Source organism: Crinia signifera, chromosome 1, assembly GCF_055691185.1.
Source record: "Crinia signifera chromosome 1, ASM5569118v1, whole genome shotgun sequence".
NCBI lineage: Eukaryota > Metazoa > Chordata > Amphibia > Anura > Myobatrachidae > Crinia > Crinia signifera.
In genome coordinates, this window is record NC_139217.1 from 461,240,146 (window position 1) to 461,259,724 (window position 19,579).

At 45.0% G+C, this 19,579-nt stretch overlaps 1 protein-coding gene across 1 annotated transcript in view; it reads right to left on the reverse strand.

Moving 5' to 3' along the window:
* CCBE1 (collagen and calcium binding EGF domains 1) overlaps positions 1 to 19,579 on the reverse strand; it is a 309,108-nt gene that overhangs the window by 38,390 nt on the left and 251,139 nt on the right. The window contains exons 3-4 of the mRNA XM_083155277.1: positions 11,946 to 11,998; positions 980 to 1,114 (exon numbers count right to left, since the gene is read on the reverse strand). Coding sequence (XP_083011403.1) covers positions 980 to 1,114; positions 11,946 to 11,998 — 188 coding nt within the window. The remainder of the gene's footprint in view (positions 1 to 979; positions 1,115 to 11,945; positions 11,999 to 19,579) is intronic.

The window sequence follows — 19,579 nt, forward strand, 5'->3', positions numbered from 1 at the left end:
TGCACAGACCCAATGCATCTGCTTCTAATTTGACCATTTAACAGCATACTTTACTTTCTGTTGCAGCATTAGCAGATTAGCGCATGGCTTGTCTATGAGTGGAATGCAGAGCATGGACGACACGTGTTTCGTTTTATCTTTAGATTTCATATTAATTGGAAGCAGCGATGTCACTGCCGGAGAGCGCATGACTTTGTTGAGGCTGTTGTAACATTGGACACTTATCATCTAGTCTATGTCCAGTACATTGTTAATTCACACTAAAATGTTTGCACACCCTAATGCTAAACAAAATGGCAGGTGATGCCATGCTGAGACTTGTAGTTCCAGCACCCAATATCTATCAATAAAACACCTCACTAGTGTGATGCCTTTGAGCATTTGGCTGGCACTGGCCTGGGCGGGTCCCGTGCTCTGGACTTGAACCTTAGGAATGTTAGGGACCCAGTAGTCGAGGTCACAAGGCCGGGATTGGCCGGCAAATAATTTTTGCCAAAAATATGCTAAGCGCCACAATTTTCTGATTGGAAATGTTTAGTGTTTAAGGTGCCCATACACGGTAAAACATTTTCATGCATTTTGAACTAGATTGCATTGCACGCAATTCTGCTGTGCGCGGGAGAGTGCATCGCGTCGAACAGCACCCTCACATTGCGTATGGGCACCTTTAGAGTGTATAAACTGGTCCTCGAGATCTACCAACAGTCCATGGTTTCCTGGCCCCCTGTGGATCTGTAGAACGTGTCGGTTAGGAATAAATGCAGCACATATTTGAAAATGTAACAGTTAGTAATGACTGCACCTGTGCACCAGGTGGGTGCTCTGGAAAATGTGGACCGTTGGTAGATCTCGAGGACTGGTTTGGCCACCTCTGACTTAGAGTGAGCACCTGCGTTTGCTTTTTTTTTTCTATGTAGAGCTAAACTTTATCGCTCAGACCAGAGAACACAGCACTTTATGCGTCAGTATACTTCTTTACCTAAGCAATATGGCTTCTCTCTATTCCTGTGTCTTTCACGATCGTACTGGTAACCCGGGTAACACGTACACAGAACTCGGCCGAAGTTATCTGTACACTGCTGCTCACATGGGGCCTCTGAGCACACGTCGTAATCTGCAATGAGAGAAGACACACACATGAAAACTTGGTAATAACATACTACAGAAGCCCAGCTGTGCGAAGGCTGGCATTGCATTAACACACACTTTGTTGAATATAACCAGCGTTATGACGTTATGCTCGCTCTGTAGCGTACCTCCTATATATGGGATCAGTGGCGTAACTAGACATTTTGCGCCTCCCTGCCAGAAAAAGTTTCTGGCCCCCCCCACACACGTACAGACAGATACTAACACACTGGCACACACTGACATGCAGACAGACAGACACTGGCAGTGGCATAACTATACATTTTGCTCCCCCCTGCCAAAAAGTTCTCCTTTCCAGCGTGTTTCCCCAGCGTGTAACGTGATGACATCACGCGCATAACAGAGAAGCTGAAGCAGGAGAGATGGAAGAGTGACCAGCAGACACTGCTGCTTCCCTTGGCTCCGACGCATCCCAGGCTACCCTAGCACGCCCATCTGCCCACCCATCCTGTACACAGTAGCAAATAGCCGGCTCTGTGTACAGTCAATTGAATCAGTGGGGGGATTAGTCGTCTCTGTGAATGACTCGCCTCCAGTGCCCAGTCAGTGGGCAGCGACAGGCAGCAGCATGTCAGTGCGTCAAGCGGGTGCCGGCGCCCACACAGACCCCGCTGCTGCTTGCTCCTCCAAGCGGCAGCTGGGGCTGCCTTACAGTAGTTACGCCACTGTATGGGATGTACATGAAAGCGTGGGGAACCAATCCGGAACCTCAAAAAAGTGGCAGACAAGACAGCAGAGCAGGTGTCCATAAGAAAAGCACGGGAGACAGTTATATGCTGTCACATGGAAATTATACTGGATTTTGGTAGAATGAATTTTCTAGAGCAGTGGTTCCTAAACTTTTGGAATCAAAACATCCATTTTCCTTGGACAGTATACAACACCTCACCATACATATTCCGTATACTTACACCCTTTCCCCATCAATATAACACCCAACATACTGTATGTGTCCTATATCATCCTATAGATTGTAAGTTTGAGAGCAGGGCCTTCCTACCTCTATGGGCGGTATTCAATGTGAATACTGGCGACGTGCAGCGAATCCTGTTTAGGATTCGCTGCACATTCGCCACTGCTCGCTGCGTTCCAGAGCCTCGCCGGCTCCGGTATTCAACGAGTCAGGGGGCTCGCTGCCCCTGACCGGCGAATTTGAGCTTCTGCGGCGGACGCCGCAGGGAGCCTGAGGACGGTGGCAGGCAGGGAGATGGAAGTCTCCCTGCCTGCCCCAGAACATTTGTGGGGGGGAGGTGGGCTCCCCGGGTGCCAGGCAGCACAGGCTGCCCTCCGGGGGTGCCAGCAGGGGACCGGGAATATTCACTACACCCGATCATGCATATGTAATGATCAGGTGAAGTGAATATATGAATATCTAATGAGCGGCTCGGCTCCGGCCCCCTGCTGGCTGGTCTGTGTAAAAAAAAAAAATTTTTTTTTTAAATTAAATATATATTCATGTGCTTACAGCACATGAATAAAAATAGCATGCCCCTCCTCAGAATAAAATTCCTGATTTTTTGACACCATTTGTAAAAAACAAAATACTTTATTTTAAAAGTTCACCTTCCACTTCACCATAAAAAGATAATGATTGCTACTCGGTGAATCATGGCGAAAAAAACCTTGAAATGTATTCGCCATCTGGTCATTGAATAGGGTGATTCACCGTTTTAGTCAGAAATTCGCCTTACAGCACAAAATCGCCATAAAAACCTGGCGAATCAGGCTCATTGAATACCGCTGTCGGTCTGTTATTATCCAGTTTGTTTCCAATTGTAAAGCACAATGGAATATGCTGTGATATATAAGAAACTTGATATAATAATACAATTACACCTCCTTTCCCATCAATACAGCACCCAAAACAGATGTCCCATATAATATACAACCCATTACCCATTAATATAGCACATGACCATACTGTTAGAATCTGTATAAGCACAGTTCAGTAGATTACGACCAGGTTAACTCCAATCAGTCTCCTGGTAACCAGACAGCTGTGCAGATAAATTCTCATTGTGATGGGCTTTGTCCTGCCTCCTACTTTGCTACAATGGTAAGGTTTGTGCCTACTGAAATTAACTGTGTAGAATTCCCTAATAGTACAACGAATCTACTCAATTGCTTGCTGCTGTGCACATTCATTGTGCCTTAAAGGAACTCGTTAGCTGTTTGCAAGTTGCTACTGTAAAATAAACTTGTGCTATTGGAGAGAACTGTGCAATGTGTCTATACAATGCATGTGCCTTTGATTGCAAAAAATCGGCCACTTGTGGGCGACACTTCTAATATTTGAGAGAATTGTCCAGCAGAACATTTATTAGTGGAATTTAGAACACTTGAGAGCATACTCCAGTGAAGACTGTTTGTCCTACATTAGAGATCTGGCTGGCGTCTGTAAATAGTTGTAGTACTCTCTAAGATGCGTCTGGAATCTTGAGCCTAGGCTACTAGGGTTGGAGTCTTGCTAGCCGCTGAGTCCCGGGGAATGACTAATGTCGGGAAAGGGGGCGGTTATAGGTGCGGCACTCGGCAAGTGGTTGTGTAAACTCAAGGTCACAGCGGGAACTTAAAGCACATGTACCACATTAGTACACACCTGTTCCATTAATACAACACCTCACCATACATGCCCCACATCATTACATCCATTTCATATTAATACGGCATCTTGCCATACATGTCCCACATCATTACACCCATTCTCCATTTATATAACACCTCAAATATAAATGTCTCACATCATTACACACATTCCCGATCTATACAACACAACATTCATGAATGGTTATAATATTGGTCTGGTAAAACCATCCGACAGTCGGGATTCCAATGGTCGTTTCTCCGACATCGGAATTCTGACTGTCAGGAACCTGACAGGGGGCCGAGGGCATTCAAGTTCCTTGCGGGCTCACTGCACTCGCCATTACTGGGCATAGGCGAATCTAGGGGGTGGTCCGGGGGTGCACCGGACCACCCATTAGCCCATTTTGTAGCTGAGTCGAACCCAAATCGCTGGGCCTTCAATCTGATACCAGGCTGGATCCATATGGGTTAATTGGTTCCAGGGATATTGAGGTTAAACCATTTTTTTTTTTTCATTTCTTAAATGTAATTTCATGACTGTTTATGTTCTTGAGGGCAGATTTCTCTGGAACCAAACAGCCCAGTTTCACGGGACCAAAATCATTCGAAGCCAACTCCAAAAGTTCTTCAATATGATACTGGTCTCATGTAAATGGGTCAGTTGGTTCCGAAGATATAGCTGGTTGGTTAAAGGGGGGTAGGGAGAGGGGAGTGGTTGTCTCTCCCCCTCACACCAGAAAATGCAGGGACTAGGCTGGTGTATAAGGGGTCAGCCGGGGAATGTCCCTGCATGATCCTGGGACTATATTCCCGGGTACATCCCTGCATTTTCTGTTGTGAAAGGGGTATTATTTCAAACAGCCGTGACCTGCAGTGCTCTGAATACAGCTGGGCAGCCCCTGCTCTCTGCCCAGCTGTCAATGGCTGTCACCCCTGCAGCTTCCGCTCCAATTCTTCTCCCTGCTTTCACCTCAGCCCGCCCCCCCTTTAATCATGTGGTGCCGGCGCCCGGCGTGCTCCCCCGACGTCACGCACAACAACAGCGCGCACAATATTTCGAATGTCCCCTCGGCTAGAGGGGACACCAGGAGGGGAGTGGGAGCGTGCTCTGTGCTGCGCTCTGCTCCTCTCCCCATAGAAGCAGCTGCACTGCTCTCCATCTCTCCCTGCAGCAGCAGCAAAGGCTCATATAAAAATTTACAGTAAGTGTCACTTTTGGGGCCATTGCTTAAGGGACGCTACAAGTGGCGGTATGTGGGGGCATTACGCATAATGTGTGGCTTAATGTGTAAGGGGCATTATGGTGTGCAGCATCATGTGTAAGGGGCATTATGTGTGCAGCATCATGTGTAAGGGACATTATGTGTGCAGCATCATGTGTAATGGGTACTATGGTGCACGGCATCATGTGTAATGGGTACTATGGTGCACGGCATCATGTGTAATGGGTACTATGGTGTGCGGCATCATGTGTAATGGGTACTATGGTTCCATCAAGCAAGAACCCCCAGCAATGAGCACGTAGGTAAGCAACACTTATGTGGCAAATATGTAATGGGCATTACGGTTTGTTATATAGTATGTAATGGGCATCATGATGTGTGGCACAATGTGTAATGGGCATAATGGTGTGTGGCCTTATGTGTAATTGGCATTACGGCAGGTGGCTTTATGTGTAATGGGTATTAGGGAATTTGCTAAAATGTGTAATGGGCATTACTGTGTATGGTCTAAAGTGTAATAACACACCCCTTTTTGTGATGCCACGCCTCCTTCCCACAGGACCACGCCCCCCTTTTGCAGTGCAAAGGTCCCCCTGCTGTTATGTCTTGATCTGGGACCACCCATTACCATAATTCTAGATTCGCCTATGTTACTGGGTAGGATATGATGGTCATTACTGGACAAGATATGATGGTCATTACTGGGTAAGATATGATGATCATTACTGGGTAGGATATGATGCTCATTACTGGGTAAGATATGATGGCCATTACTGGGTAAGATATGATGGCCATTACGGGGTAAGATATGATGGTCATTACTGGGTAAGATATGATGTCATTACTGGGTAAGATATGATGATCATTACTGGGTAAGATATGACAGTCATTACTGGGTAGGATGTGACAGTCATTACTGGGTAAGATATGACAGTCATTACTGGGTAAGATATGACAGTCATTACTGGGTAAGATATGACAGTCACTACTGGGTAAGATATGATGGTCATTACTGGGTAAGATATGATGATCATTACTGGGTAAGATATGATGATCATTACTGGGTAAGATATGATACTCATTACTGGGTAAGATATGATGGTCATTACTGGATAAGATATGATGGTCATTACTGGGTAGGAAATGATGGTCATTACTGGGTAAGATATGATGATCATTACTGGGTAAGATATGATGGTCATTACTGGGTAAGATATGATGGTCATTACTGGGTAGGATATGATGGTCATTACTGGGTAAGATATGATGGTCATTACTGGGTAGGAAATGATGGCCATTACTGGGTAAGATATGATGGCCATTACTCTGGAAGATATGATGGTCATTGCTGGGTAAGATATGATGGTCATTACTGGGTAGGATATGATGGCCATTACTGGGTAGGATATGATGGCCATTACTGGGTAGGAAATTATGGTCATTACTGGGTAGGATATGATGGTCATTACAGGGTAGGATATGATGATCATTACTGGGTAAGATATGATGGTCATTACTGGGTAGGATATGATGGTCATTACTGGGTAGGATATGATGGTCATTACTGGGTAAGATATGATGGTCATTACTGGGTAGGAAATGATGGCCATTACTGGGTAAGATATGATGGCCATTACTCTGTAAGATATGATGGTCATTGCTGGGTAAGATATGATGGTCATTACTGGGTAGGATATGATGGCCATTACTGGGTAGGAAATTATGGTCATTACTGGGTAGGATATGATGGTCATTACAGGGTAGGATATGATGATCATTACTGGGTAAGATATGATGGTCATTACTGGGTAGGATAAGATGGTCATTACTGGGTAGGATATGATGGCCATTACTGGGTAAGATATAATGGTCATTACTGGGTAAGATATGATGGTCATTGCTGGGTAAGATATGATGGTCATTACTGGGTAGGATATGATGGCCATTACTGGGTAAGATATGATGGTCATTGCTGGGTAAGATATGATGGTCATTACTGGGTAGGATATGATGGCCATTACTGGGTAGGATATGATGGCCATTACTGGGTAGGATATGATGGTCATTACTGGGTAAGATATGATGATCATTACTGGGTAAAATATGATGTCATTACTGGATAAGATATGATGGTCATTACTGGGTAAGATATGATGGCCATTACTGGGTAAGATATGATGGTCATTACTGGGTAGGATATGATGGCCATTACTGGGTAAGATATGATGGTCATTACTTGGTAAGATATGATGGTCATTACTTGGTAAGATATGATGGTCATTACTCGGTGCGATAACCCCTTGTGTGGTGGGTTTGTTGGGGCAGGAGAAACCTACCAGGGCAGGTTTGTCCTGCCCCAGCAAAATCAACCACAGAGCTGTGCTCCCCTACAAGTGTTCCCTGAAAACTCACATCTTCAGGCAAGCTTATCAAATTCCAGAACCAGTCACTTAACCTTCATATAACGTTCCTATCTAATCACATCCCCAATGTACAATCCACACATATCCACTCTCCTTTTTACATTTTCCATCCTCCTGACCACTGGCCAAACTACTGCGTCACCGTATCATACATCCCACCAGGAACCTTTGCATTCTGGTGGAGCTAATGCTTATTTCCCTATAGATTGTAAGCTTGCGAGCAGGGCCCTCATACCTTTGTCTGTCTGTAAATACCCAGTTTGTTGTATCACTGTCATCCCGCAACAGAATATGGCGCGCTATATAAGAAACTGTTAATAAATGTATAAATGATAAATATCGATTTAAGGTGGTGATACTGTAAAATCGATATATTTATATAGTCTGCATGACGTGACAATAAAATAAAATGTATTACTCCGACACGTCACCCACTTTATAACAACTTGGCCTGTATTTCAAACTGATGACACAAAAGAAAGATTTGTATACAAAATGTAAATATATGCAAGAATATTACACATTTAGTTGCCCACTGTCACTCTCAGCTTTATATTTTCCTTAACATACCGCACCAAAGTCATCTGAGTTTCATTGGGGGGGGGGGGGGGGGGGGGTTCACGGGCAATTTTTTGTTTTTAGATCCGTATATATTTCTGAAAACCACCTACTGGGACTCTAGATATTAACACCAGTTTTCCATGTGAAATAAACTCGTTTTTTCTGTTGCTGCTTGGAATAGTTGTTTTATAATCGCTGGAAAAATATTTTCAGTATTATATAAGGCATCTAAGAAAATCAAACAATACGTTTTCAATTTATTTTCTCAGCTCTGTGAAACACAGGAACCTGCTCCAGGGCTAAAAAACATGGCAGCCTGCAGGGTCCGGGCAGCGAGTGTGCGGTAAGACAGCTGTCATCACAGGGAGTAAAGCATAGACACATATTTTGACTCTTAGCGAGTCCGTCAGATGCCAAGTGAACCGCTTTTAACAGCTATGTTTCAAATGATCTAGCGCTTGACACTTCGGTGAGTTTAATGTAAGCTGGCAATGAATTTTAATATGTTAGTTATGACTCAACTGGGGTTGAGATGCTAAAGATCCAGTAATCCACTGTATATGATACATGGAGAACAGTTTTAACACCTTCTACTCCCTGTTAAGCCCGTGGCGACTTTGGAGACCACTTACGAGTATGGAACCTTTAGCCTAGACCGGGAAGGGAGGGGGGGTTGAGGACCGAGGCTTCCAGATGGGCAATACGTTTGAGGCTACCACTGAGCTTAATCGGAAAAAGATTTAGGCCAGGAGTGACGTAGATGGGGAAATGTACTAAATAATTGCACTACATTTGGGAGTGCTTTGGCTGATGGATTGGCAGACTACAATTTAATTGCACATTTTTCACATTCCCCCCTTTTAGGGTCTAAACAGAAGACGATTAACGATCCAGTCCACGAGTTAAACTTAGCGGTACTGTATAATGAGCTGTGAACGGTACCGTTAAATGGTTAATTTGTTTTGGAAAATATTTTCAGCATAGTTGCACTGAACAGCGGATTCTCAGTGCAACTCTTCCGGGCAAGGGAATCATTAGTTTATAGTGTTAAATGTTTAGTATCCAGAAGAAATTGGATGTGGTCACTGTATCACATGTTTATCGCCTCCACACTTACATGCAATTGTAATAAAGTCATATACTGTGAATGGCGGCCTTCCCTGGTGTCCTCCTGTTTAGCGAACAGGTCATGCAGCGCAAATAATAAACGCATAGGTATAACGGGAATCCTTCAAATTAGCAGTATGATGAAATACATATTACTGCATAACCAAATGGAGACAGCAGAAGCCTTGTAGGTCATGCAACACAATTGTTACACAACAAGCATAAAGTTCTAAATACAATAAACTCTAAGACATTGCAAACTGGTACCACTGTGTCATTTGCCCCCATTACACACTGTGTTTCTTAATAACAAAATAATTTTGTTTATTAAATGAATAGGGACCAGATTTCCCTAACAATATTGTACAATTATTCTAGTTTAAGTGGAAGTGCTCGGTATCGCCACCTAGTGGTTCGCATAAAAATCCTCAGCCGCTTTGGCCAATATTAATTATTCCTTTGTATTTGATGCCATATTTAGCCAATGTAAATGTAGTGTAATTTATGAGGTTTTTATTTTTCCCAGGGTAAACAGGACAGATGAAGGAAGCCCATGCAAACATGGTAAGCACATACAAACTCCACATGGGTAGAATCCTGTTCACAATTCAACTCTTTGCCTCAGCATTAGGAGGCAACATTACTACCAGTGTGTCACTATAATTACTGATTTTAGGAGGCTCCCATGCACATTTTTGTGACTATTCACTTTCTTTACTGCCCCCTTTCATGCATAGAGACCACTATAGTGGAGAGCTGTGATCTCGACTCGTACATATCTCCAAACGATTTACAGTAGGTTTACAGATCGGTTTTGCAGCTGAAAGAGTTGTGTGACCTTGGATGAATGGGGGCCTGGCTTCACGGCACAAACCACCATGATGCGTTTGCGCCTTCACGCACCGACCACATACCCTGATGCCACACCCTCTGTTGTGCCAAACTGTATGCTCTCTCCCAGAAGAGGCCATCACAAAGTCAGCAAGTGTGATTGTTGGTGCAAGTGCAAACACGAATCTTAGAAAATTTGCTATTTATATGTGTAATCAGCACTAGTGGAGGCATTATTTGTAAGTGCCACTTATAACCCATGAAGGGCACAAAATGTGTAATCGTGGGCTACACGGAAGTGCCAGGAATGCTAGAGACACCAGGAGAAGATGTGGATGCTTCATCTTTCGCCATGAAACCCCTGGTAACGAGTAATTAGAAGTCTTACTGTGGGGCATTTTTGTGTGTGAAACATAAAATGGTGTAATCAGCATTACAGTGTGTGGTATTATATGTAATAGGCATTACGGTGTGTGGCATAATATGTAATAGGCTTCATGGGAGTACACATCTATGGTGCTATCGATGGCATAGTTTACACTTGAGTAAGGGCACTGCTGTATGTGCATCTCATGACGCTACACTGGTTAAACACAGAATTACACTATAGTATGAAAGACAAACATGAGCAGGCCAAACTCGTGCACCGAGTGGGTGAACAAAATGGCTACCGAGCGTGAACCAGGGCTTTGTGGAAGCCCACATTTATGGGGTAATGCTGAAAACGTGTCTGATTACGCTAGTTGAAACACATAGGGGCTGCTGACAAAGGAACAGATGCTGAATTGATCAACCTGCAGCTCTGGTACCCTACCTGCACCACTGTCCAGGTTTGTGAGCACCTGCCAGGAGCAGACCCACCTGAGTGTAGGATTGCTCACCGTCACCTCCCCGCAGTCCGGCAATGGTGCCTTGGCTGCAGAGGAAGCAAGAAACCCCTGCAAGCTGGGCAGACAATTTGATGGGACCCCATGCTTACCATTGCCGGTATCAAACAAACTATATGGTACCAGTCTCGAGTCTCTAGGACAACTGGAGATATTAGGGTGCAAAATGGACACACATTTTCCCCATAGACTAAAATGGGCCTGTTAATTCAGACCCACCATGGGTTCTGACACTTGCCATTAGCATTGTGCAATTCATAGAAGTGTAGCGTTCATATCTTCTGGTAGCTAAACATCTCTCCTTCCAAAATAACCTGGTTCTGAGCTGATTGGACAACCAAAACTGGAGACATTAAGCTTTCAGCCTATTTTAATTCATCCATAGGGTTCAGACAGAGCAATTCTATTGCAGCGTGCATTTACACAAATGCTGCTGACACTGTAACACATGCAGGACTATATAACTAAAAAGAAGGACAGATTATCATTCCAACCAGCGGCTCAATGGCTGCATTGGCTCCAGGAATTACACACTCACGCCACTTCCCCATTGTCCATGTTTTAGCTAGTGTAATGAGACAATGCTTAATGCTGACTGGTCACCACGACCTCTTCCCTCCCCTGGGAGACAGTGTGAATACAGTACATTGTGTCCAAGTCCCCCAGCCAGAAACCCTTGCAAGTAGGGGTTTCTGGCTTCCTCTGCAGCAAAGGCGCCATTGCCGCACTGCAAAGAGGTGATGGTGATCAATTCTGGCTCAGGTGGGTCAGCTCCTGCCAGGTGCTCAGCTCCTCTTTGCACAGCAGGTGCACCCAAACCTGGACAGTGGTGCAGGTAGGGGATTGGAGCTGTAAATTGATCATTGCAGCGTCTGTGCCTTTGTCAGAAGCCCTTGTGTGTTAACTAGCGTAATGAGTCACAGCGCCGTTCACCGAGAATGAGGACGCGCTACAAAGTGGCGTGCCAAAACCCTTGCCTAGGTGCGCTGGCACCACGGTTTATGTGGCATAATTGGTAAGTGACATTACTAAAAAAAAGAAAAATGACTGGCGGGGGTGCCGAAACATGCCCTTGCTCCTGGCACCTTTTCACCTAGCTACATGTCTGGCTACATAAATGTGTATACTGTAACATGTGACAAGTCGTACAGAGCTTAGTAACGCAGCACATCCCCTACCTTCAGGAATGCATTGTCCAAGGACGAACTTATATCCTTTGCAGCACTTTTTCCTGAAAGACATAATAAGAAGCGATACTTAATTCTATGTAACAAATAACAATATTGTGCATTGCTTCATTATCACAATCAATTGCGCCGACACAAATACAGGCTGTACATGCATTCATGCAGTCTTTCTGCGAGCATTAATAACGTGACCCAGGCTGCCGGCCGGGTTCATACTCACTATGGCCCGGAGCTGGTGATTATAATGACATATTATTATTATTAACAGTTTCTTATATAGCGCACACATATTCCGAAGCGCAGCGTCCCTGCCCCGTTGGAGCTTACAATCTATATTCCCTACCACATGTACACGCACACACAGACATTCTAGGGTTAATTTTTGTTGGGAGCCAATTGACCTACCAGTATATTTTTGGATTGTGGGGGGAAACCGGAGTACCTGGAGGAAACCCATGCAAGCACAGGGAGAATATACAAACTCCACACAGTTAGAGCCATGGTGGGAATGGAACCCATGACCTCAGTGCTGTGAGGCAGTAATGTAACCATTACATCATCCGTACTGCCCCATATATATAACACATGGTGGGGATAGAACCCATGACCTCAGTGCTGTGAGGCAGTAATGCTATAACCATTACACCATCCGTACTGCCCTGTATATATAACACATGGTGGGGATAGAACCCATGACCTCAGTGCTGTGAGGCAGTAATGCTAACCATTACATCATCCGTACTGCCCCATATATATAACACATGGTGGGGATAGAACCCATGACCTCAGCACTGTGAGGCAGTAATGTAACCATTACACCATCCGTACTGCCCAGTATATATAACACATGGTGGGGATAGAACCCATGACCTCAGTGCTGTGATGCAGTAATGTAACCATTACACCATCTGTACTGCCCCGTATATATAACACATGGTGGGGATAGAACCCATGACCTCAATGCTGTGAGGCAGTAATGATAACCATTACACCATCCTTGCTGCCCCATATATATAACACATGGTGGGGATAGAACCCATGACCTCAATGCTGTGAGGCAGTAATGATAACCATTACACCATCCGTACTGCCCCATATATATAACACATGGTGGGGATAGAACCCATGACCTCAGCGCTGTGAGGCAGTAATGTAACCATTACACCATCCGTGCTGCCCGTATATATAACACATGGTGGGGATAGAACCCATGACCTCAGCGCTGTGAGGCAGTAATGTAACCATTACATCATCCGTACTGCCCCATATATATACAGATGGGGCCGGGCTCATCTTTGCAGGGGATGGCGATGGCGACGCCATCGCCATTCCCTGCTCCCGCGCCATCTGTGTGTCGGAAGGGGACGCGCGCGCACGAGGTGCGCGCGCGTCCCCTTCCGACGGTGCTGCCGTCCCCTTCCGACGGTCGCCCGGTGCCCACACCGGGCGCCCGCACCCCCCCACAGCCTCCTCGGGTCCCCCCAGCCCCCCTCGAGCGGGAGGCGGACAGTATTGCGTCCGCCTCGACGGCCGGCCGCCCGGATACTAAGACGCGCGTGCGTGGGGGACGCACGCGCGTCTCAGTCAGATGGCGCGCCGTGTTGCTGGCGCATCGCCAGCAGCATGCTGCTGGCGATTCGCCAGCAAGCATAAGGCCGGCGCCGTCTGTAACACATGGTGGGGATAGAACCCATGACCTCAGCGCTGTGGGGCAGTAATGCTAACCACTACACCATCCGTACTGCCCCATATGGTTATTTTATAATGACATTATGCCACATTTACTGAAATTCGGTATACCATTAAAAAAATAAGAATATTAAAACGCATGTAGGTAAGTACGGTGTATGCACTGCAGGTTATTTCCTGCTTATTATTCAGCACATTAATTTCCAAAGATTGCTATGTATTGCTATGTATTTTAATTTACAATAGTAGCTTTATTTTTCCCATTAAACAGTATTCTGTACCCCAACTGTACATTATATAACAAGACCCCATGTGATGTGATCTATATGTTTTGTATACTCTGATTATTTTTTTCTGATCTGTCTTGAAAAAGTTCCCAGCATACAACAGGGGACGAAACGCGTTGACAAGCTACTACCCTGTACCTGAGAAGGTGTTCCAATCAGCCATATCACAGCAAGAACTTCACGGAGGAAGCGCTAGCCGCACAACATCACCGGCAAATAGCTGCCTCGCGTGCTCCCCAGCCAGCAGCACAAATCTTGTGCTTACATCAAACGGCACTTAGCCGTCTCAAGCTGAATCAAGCTCCGTTCCTCCAGTCTCACCTGAGCGTGCATTCCGCTGCCGTCCTCCCCTGGGCTCACCGCTGACTGTGCTTCCCCAGCTGAAGTGCGGCTCACCTCACCCTGAGCCGCCGGCCATCAGCTGTGTACGGTCCAACTACACTGCGCAGAGATTACCACACTGCAGGACGGCATACTACCCTCCAAACTACTCCGTGTTGCCGTAGATCGAACGGTGTTTGCACCCCACACCGCGGGGTCACCTCACCGGCGTGCTGCCGAGGAGAACAGCCATTTCCATCTGAGGGGCTCCCTAACTCCACCAACTGGGTCTACCAACATTAAGCACCTACTACTAATTTGGTGAGCATAAAATATATATGACTGCCTAACAATTGCTTGAAAATCCTATATATATCCGACTGGCCAGTCCCGAATGAACCGGACATATATGTTATCTCCTATATATATACTCTTTTGCTGCAACAAGTACCTGCAGATTATTGCCAACTCCAAGCTACTTTGCTTTTATTGAGCTCATTACTCTATTCTGCTGTGAAGTTATTTAAACTAAAATAGCTGTTTTGGGATCCCAACCTTCAGTACATTCATATGCTTTATTTTATATTCATTATTGTTTTTATTTGATGTAAACTTATGTGTTTTTTCTAGATATAAAATTTATATAAAAAAGCTACAGTGTGTCCTGCATTCATCTTTGTACAGTCACCTAGTGTACAATATCTATATACAGCAGCGCAACTCACTCCTACCCTCCCATTTTCCATTTCTTCTTTCTCTGTGTGCCTGACGGGCTCACGGGAGTGTATGCTGCAGCTGAAGATTTTCTTTATACAAACTTTTTTGATCTATCAGGTCTATTAATTATTGTAATTGCCGAGCGCCAGGTAGTGTGTATATAGGTGCCTCCTCTAAGGCTACCCTATTTCACACAACACCCCCTATTCTTCTGATTTTTACAGCTATAAAACTAACAATATTCAGGACAATGGCAACACTTTTGTTTGTTTGTTTGTTTGATTATTTGACTTTACAGATATTTTTCTATTTTTTCTTGTTTGTTTTTGCGGTTGCATTAAAATAGATAATACACTACACCTGGAAACAAGAGGCTCTACTCATGGAAACAAGAGGCACTGCATCTGGAAACAAGAGGCTCTACTCATGGAAACAAGAGGCACTGCACCTGGAATCAAGAGGCACTACTCCAAGTGGCACTACACCTGGAAACAGTAGGCACTACACCTAGAAACAGGAGACACTGCTCCTGGAAACAAGAGGCACTGCTCCTGGAAACAAGAGGCACTGCTCCTGGAAACAAGAGGCACTGCTCCTGGAAACAAGAGGCACTGCTCCTGGAAACAAGAAGCACTGCATCTGGAAACACAAGGCACTACTCCTGAAAACAAGAGGCACTGCATCTGGAAACAAGAAGCATTACACATGGAAACAGGAGACACTACTCCAGGAAACAAGAGACACTACTCCAGGAAACAAGAGACACTACTCCAGGAAACAAGAGACACTACTCCAGGAAACAAGAGGCACTACTCCAGGAAACAAGAGGCACTACTCCAGGAAACAAGAGACACTACTCCAGGAAACAAGAGGCACTACTCCAGGAAACAAGAGGCACTACTCCAGGAAACAAGAGACACTACTCCAGGAAACAAGAGGCACTACTCCAGGAAACAAGAGGCACTACTCCAGGAAACAAGAGACACTACTCCAGGAAACAAGAGGCACTACTCCAGGAAACAAGAGGCACTGCTCCTGGAAACAAGAGGCACTGCTCCTGGAAACAAGAAGCACTGCTCCTGGAAACAAGAGGCACTGCTCCTGGAAACAAGAAGCACTGCATCTGGAAACACAAGGCACTACTCCTGAAAACAAGAGGCACTGCATCTGGAAACAAGAAGCATTACTCCTGGAAACAGGAGGCATTACACCTGGAAACAGGAGACACTACTCCAGGAAACAAGAGACACTACTCCAGGAAACAAGAGACACTACTCCAGGAAACAAGAGACACTACTCCAGGAAACAAGAGGCACTACTCCAGGAAACAAGAGGCACTACTCCAGGAAACAAGAGACACTACTCCAGGAAACAAGAGGCACTACTCCAGGAAACAAGAGGCACTACTCCAGGAAACAAGAGACACTACTCCAGGAAACAAGAGGCACTACTCCAGGAAACAAGAGGCACTACTCCAGGAAACAAGAGACACTACTCCTGAAAACAAGAGGCACTACTCCAGGAAACAAGAGGCACTACTCCAGGAAACAAGAGACACTACTCCAGGAAACAAGAGGCACTACTCCAGGAAACAAGAGACACTACTCCAGGAAACAAGAGGCACTACTCCAGGAAACAAGAGGCACTACTCCAGGAAACAAGAGACACTACTCCAGGAAACAAGAGGCACTACTCCTGAAAACAAGAGGCACTGTATCTGGAAACAAGAAGCATTACTCCTGGAAACAAGAGGCATTACACCTGGAAACAGGAGGCACTGCTCCTGAAAACAAGAGACACTACTCCAGGAAACAAGAGACACTACTCCAGGAAACAAGAGACACTACTCCAGGAAACAAGAGGCACTACTCCAGGAAACAAGAGGCACTACTCCAGGAAACAAGAGGCACTACTCCAGGAAACAAGAGGCACTACTCCAGGAAACAAGAGGCACTGCAACTGCTAGACCCCATAGCTAAAAGGAAGTTCTGGCCTATAATGCGTCAGATGCAAACCACAGTATTTGTTTGGTTCTATACAACGTAAGGCACAAACCTATTTATTTGCACGTCTACCCCTCATTCCTTGATAGAGGATTAATCCTCTATTGTCTGCTTCTACTGTATGTGGAGATATCCGCTCTAGACTGGCCCAGAGCGCCAACAAACATGAAATTCTGATCTAGGCATGTAGAACAACTGGAATATCTGGAACACCTGGAAACAATGGACACAACACCTGGAAACAAGAGACACTACACCTGGAAACAAGATACACTACACCTGGAAACAAGAGACACTACACCTGGAAAGAAGATGCACTACACCTGGAAACAAGAGACACAACACCTGGAAACAAGAGACAAAACACCTGGAAACAAGATACACTACCCCTGTAAACAAGAGACACTACACCTGGAAACAAGATGTCTGCTTCTACTGTATGTGGAGATATCCGCTCTAGACTGGCCCGGAGCGCCAACAAACATGAAATTCTGATCTAGGCATGTAGAACAACTGGAATATCTGGAACACCTGGAAACAATAGACACAACACCTGGAAACAAGAGACACTACACCTGGAAATAAGAGACACAACACCTGGAAACAAGATACACTACACCTGGAAACAAGATACACTACACCTGGAAACAAGAGCCACTACACCTGGAAACAAGAGCCACTACACCTGGAAACAAGAGACACTACACCTGGAAACAAGAGACACAACACCTGGAAACAAGAGACACAACACCTGGAAACAAGAGACACTACACCTGGAAACAAGATACACTACATCTGGAAACAAGAGGCACTACATCTGGAAACAAGATAAATTACATTTGGAAACAAGATAAACTACACCTGGAAACAAGAGGCACTACTCCTGGAATCACAACATATAACTATAGGGTACAACAGATTACATTGAGCCCCCATGCCCAGGTCATACACGTTGCATTACCGCTTGCTGAACTACGGTTTGATGTATCTAATTTCACCACCAGGAGAGACTAAATAGCAATGCATACAAGATGCACTACTCCTGGAAACAAGATGCACTATGCCTAGAAACAAGAGGCCCTATGCCTAGAAACAAGAGGCACTACTCCTGGAAACAAAAGGCACTACACCTGTAATAAAGAGGCACTACACCTGGAATCACAACATATAACTATGTAGTACTGTACAACAGATATCATTGAGCCCCGTGCCCAGGTCACACACGTCACAATGCAGAGTGCTGAGCTAAGGTATGATATGTGTAATTCCACCCCCAGGAGAGACTAAACACCACTGTGGGAGACGGCATGTTTAAGGCTCAATGTGACCGAGCCACATTAAAGAAAAACAGCTTTTGGTTATTTTTACGACCCTTGAAGCTTTTATTCCAGATGATCAAAGATCCCTCCTTTGGCCTCTCTGGAGCCTGTAACAAATCCTTCACACATTTATTTTTAAAGCTTAGTAAAATAGATATCCTACATGCCTAGATAAGAATTTCATAATGTTTGTTGGCGCTCCGGGCCAGTCTAGAGCGGATATCTCCACATACAGTAGAAGCAGACACTAGAGGATTAAACCTCTATCAAGGAATGAGGGGTAGACGTTCAAATAAATAGGTTGGAGCCTTACGTTGGAGAACCAAGCATATACCGTGGTTTGCATCTGATAACTGTAGCTCCACCCACTAAAGGCCAGAATTTCCTCTTAACTATGGGGTTCTAGTAATACATCCCAAGAATCCATCAGTGCCACCTGGAAGCTTTTGTTCCTGCCTATAAAAGTTATTTCCTGTTATACACTTTTTTTTTTTTGAGTATCATGTATGACATTAGATCCTTAATCTACAGCAGTGGATCCCAAACTGTGTGCCTATGCACTCTGGGGTGCCACAAGATACTTGCAGGGCTGCCTCAGGTTGGTAGTCCAGAACCAAAATAAATTATTTATTATCAAAGTGACAGGGAAAACCGGTGCTACTAGCTGCCCATCATAAAAAATTGGGCAATTCGAACCACAACTATGTCCATCACCATATAACTGAACCTAAGGGTGTCAGTTCAGCACAATTTAACTGATTTAATATCATTTTTGAAATGTATCAATAAGAAACTTTTGGAATAGGGGTGCCTTGAAAAAATGATAAAAATTCTAGGGTGCCGTAAATCGGGAAAGTTTGGAAACCACTATTCTACAGTACTCATCGTATGTGCCTACCCATCTTGTCACTGACTGTCCTAATTCTGCTTATACTTTGCATACTTTGGTAATGTTAAAATGTTAACGTTAGAGTCAGGCTTCGGGAGGGGGTTTGGGTTAGAGTTGGCTGCCGGAAGAACTAAACCTGAGTAACCATGCCCCTCCCCATCCTTTTTACAATGCCATGGTTCAGAGCATAGAAGAGCAGGGGTCCGGACCACAATGACTCAGTTCAAGGCATACTGAAGAATCAACACCATGGTCCACACACTCATGAAATCTGCAGCATGCAGGAGCCTGGTCTACTCTCCCGGAAATGCAAGCATCTCCTGGACATTCTGGGAGAGTAGGAAAGCATACTTGTGGCATACAACAGCATTGTCATTCTGACATTTCAGGCTACTGCTAA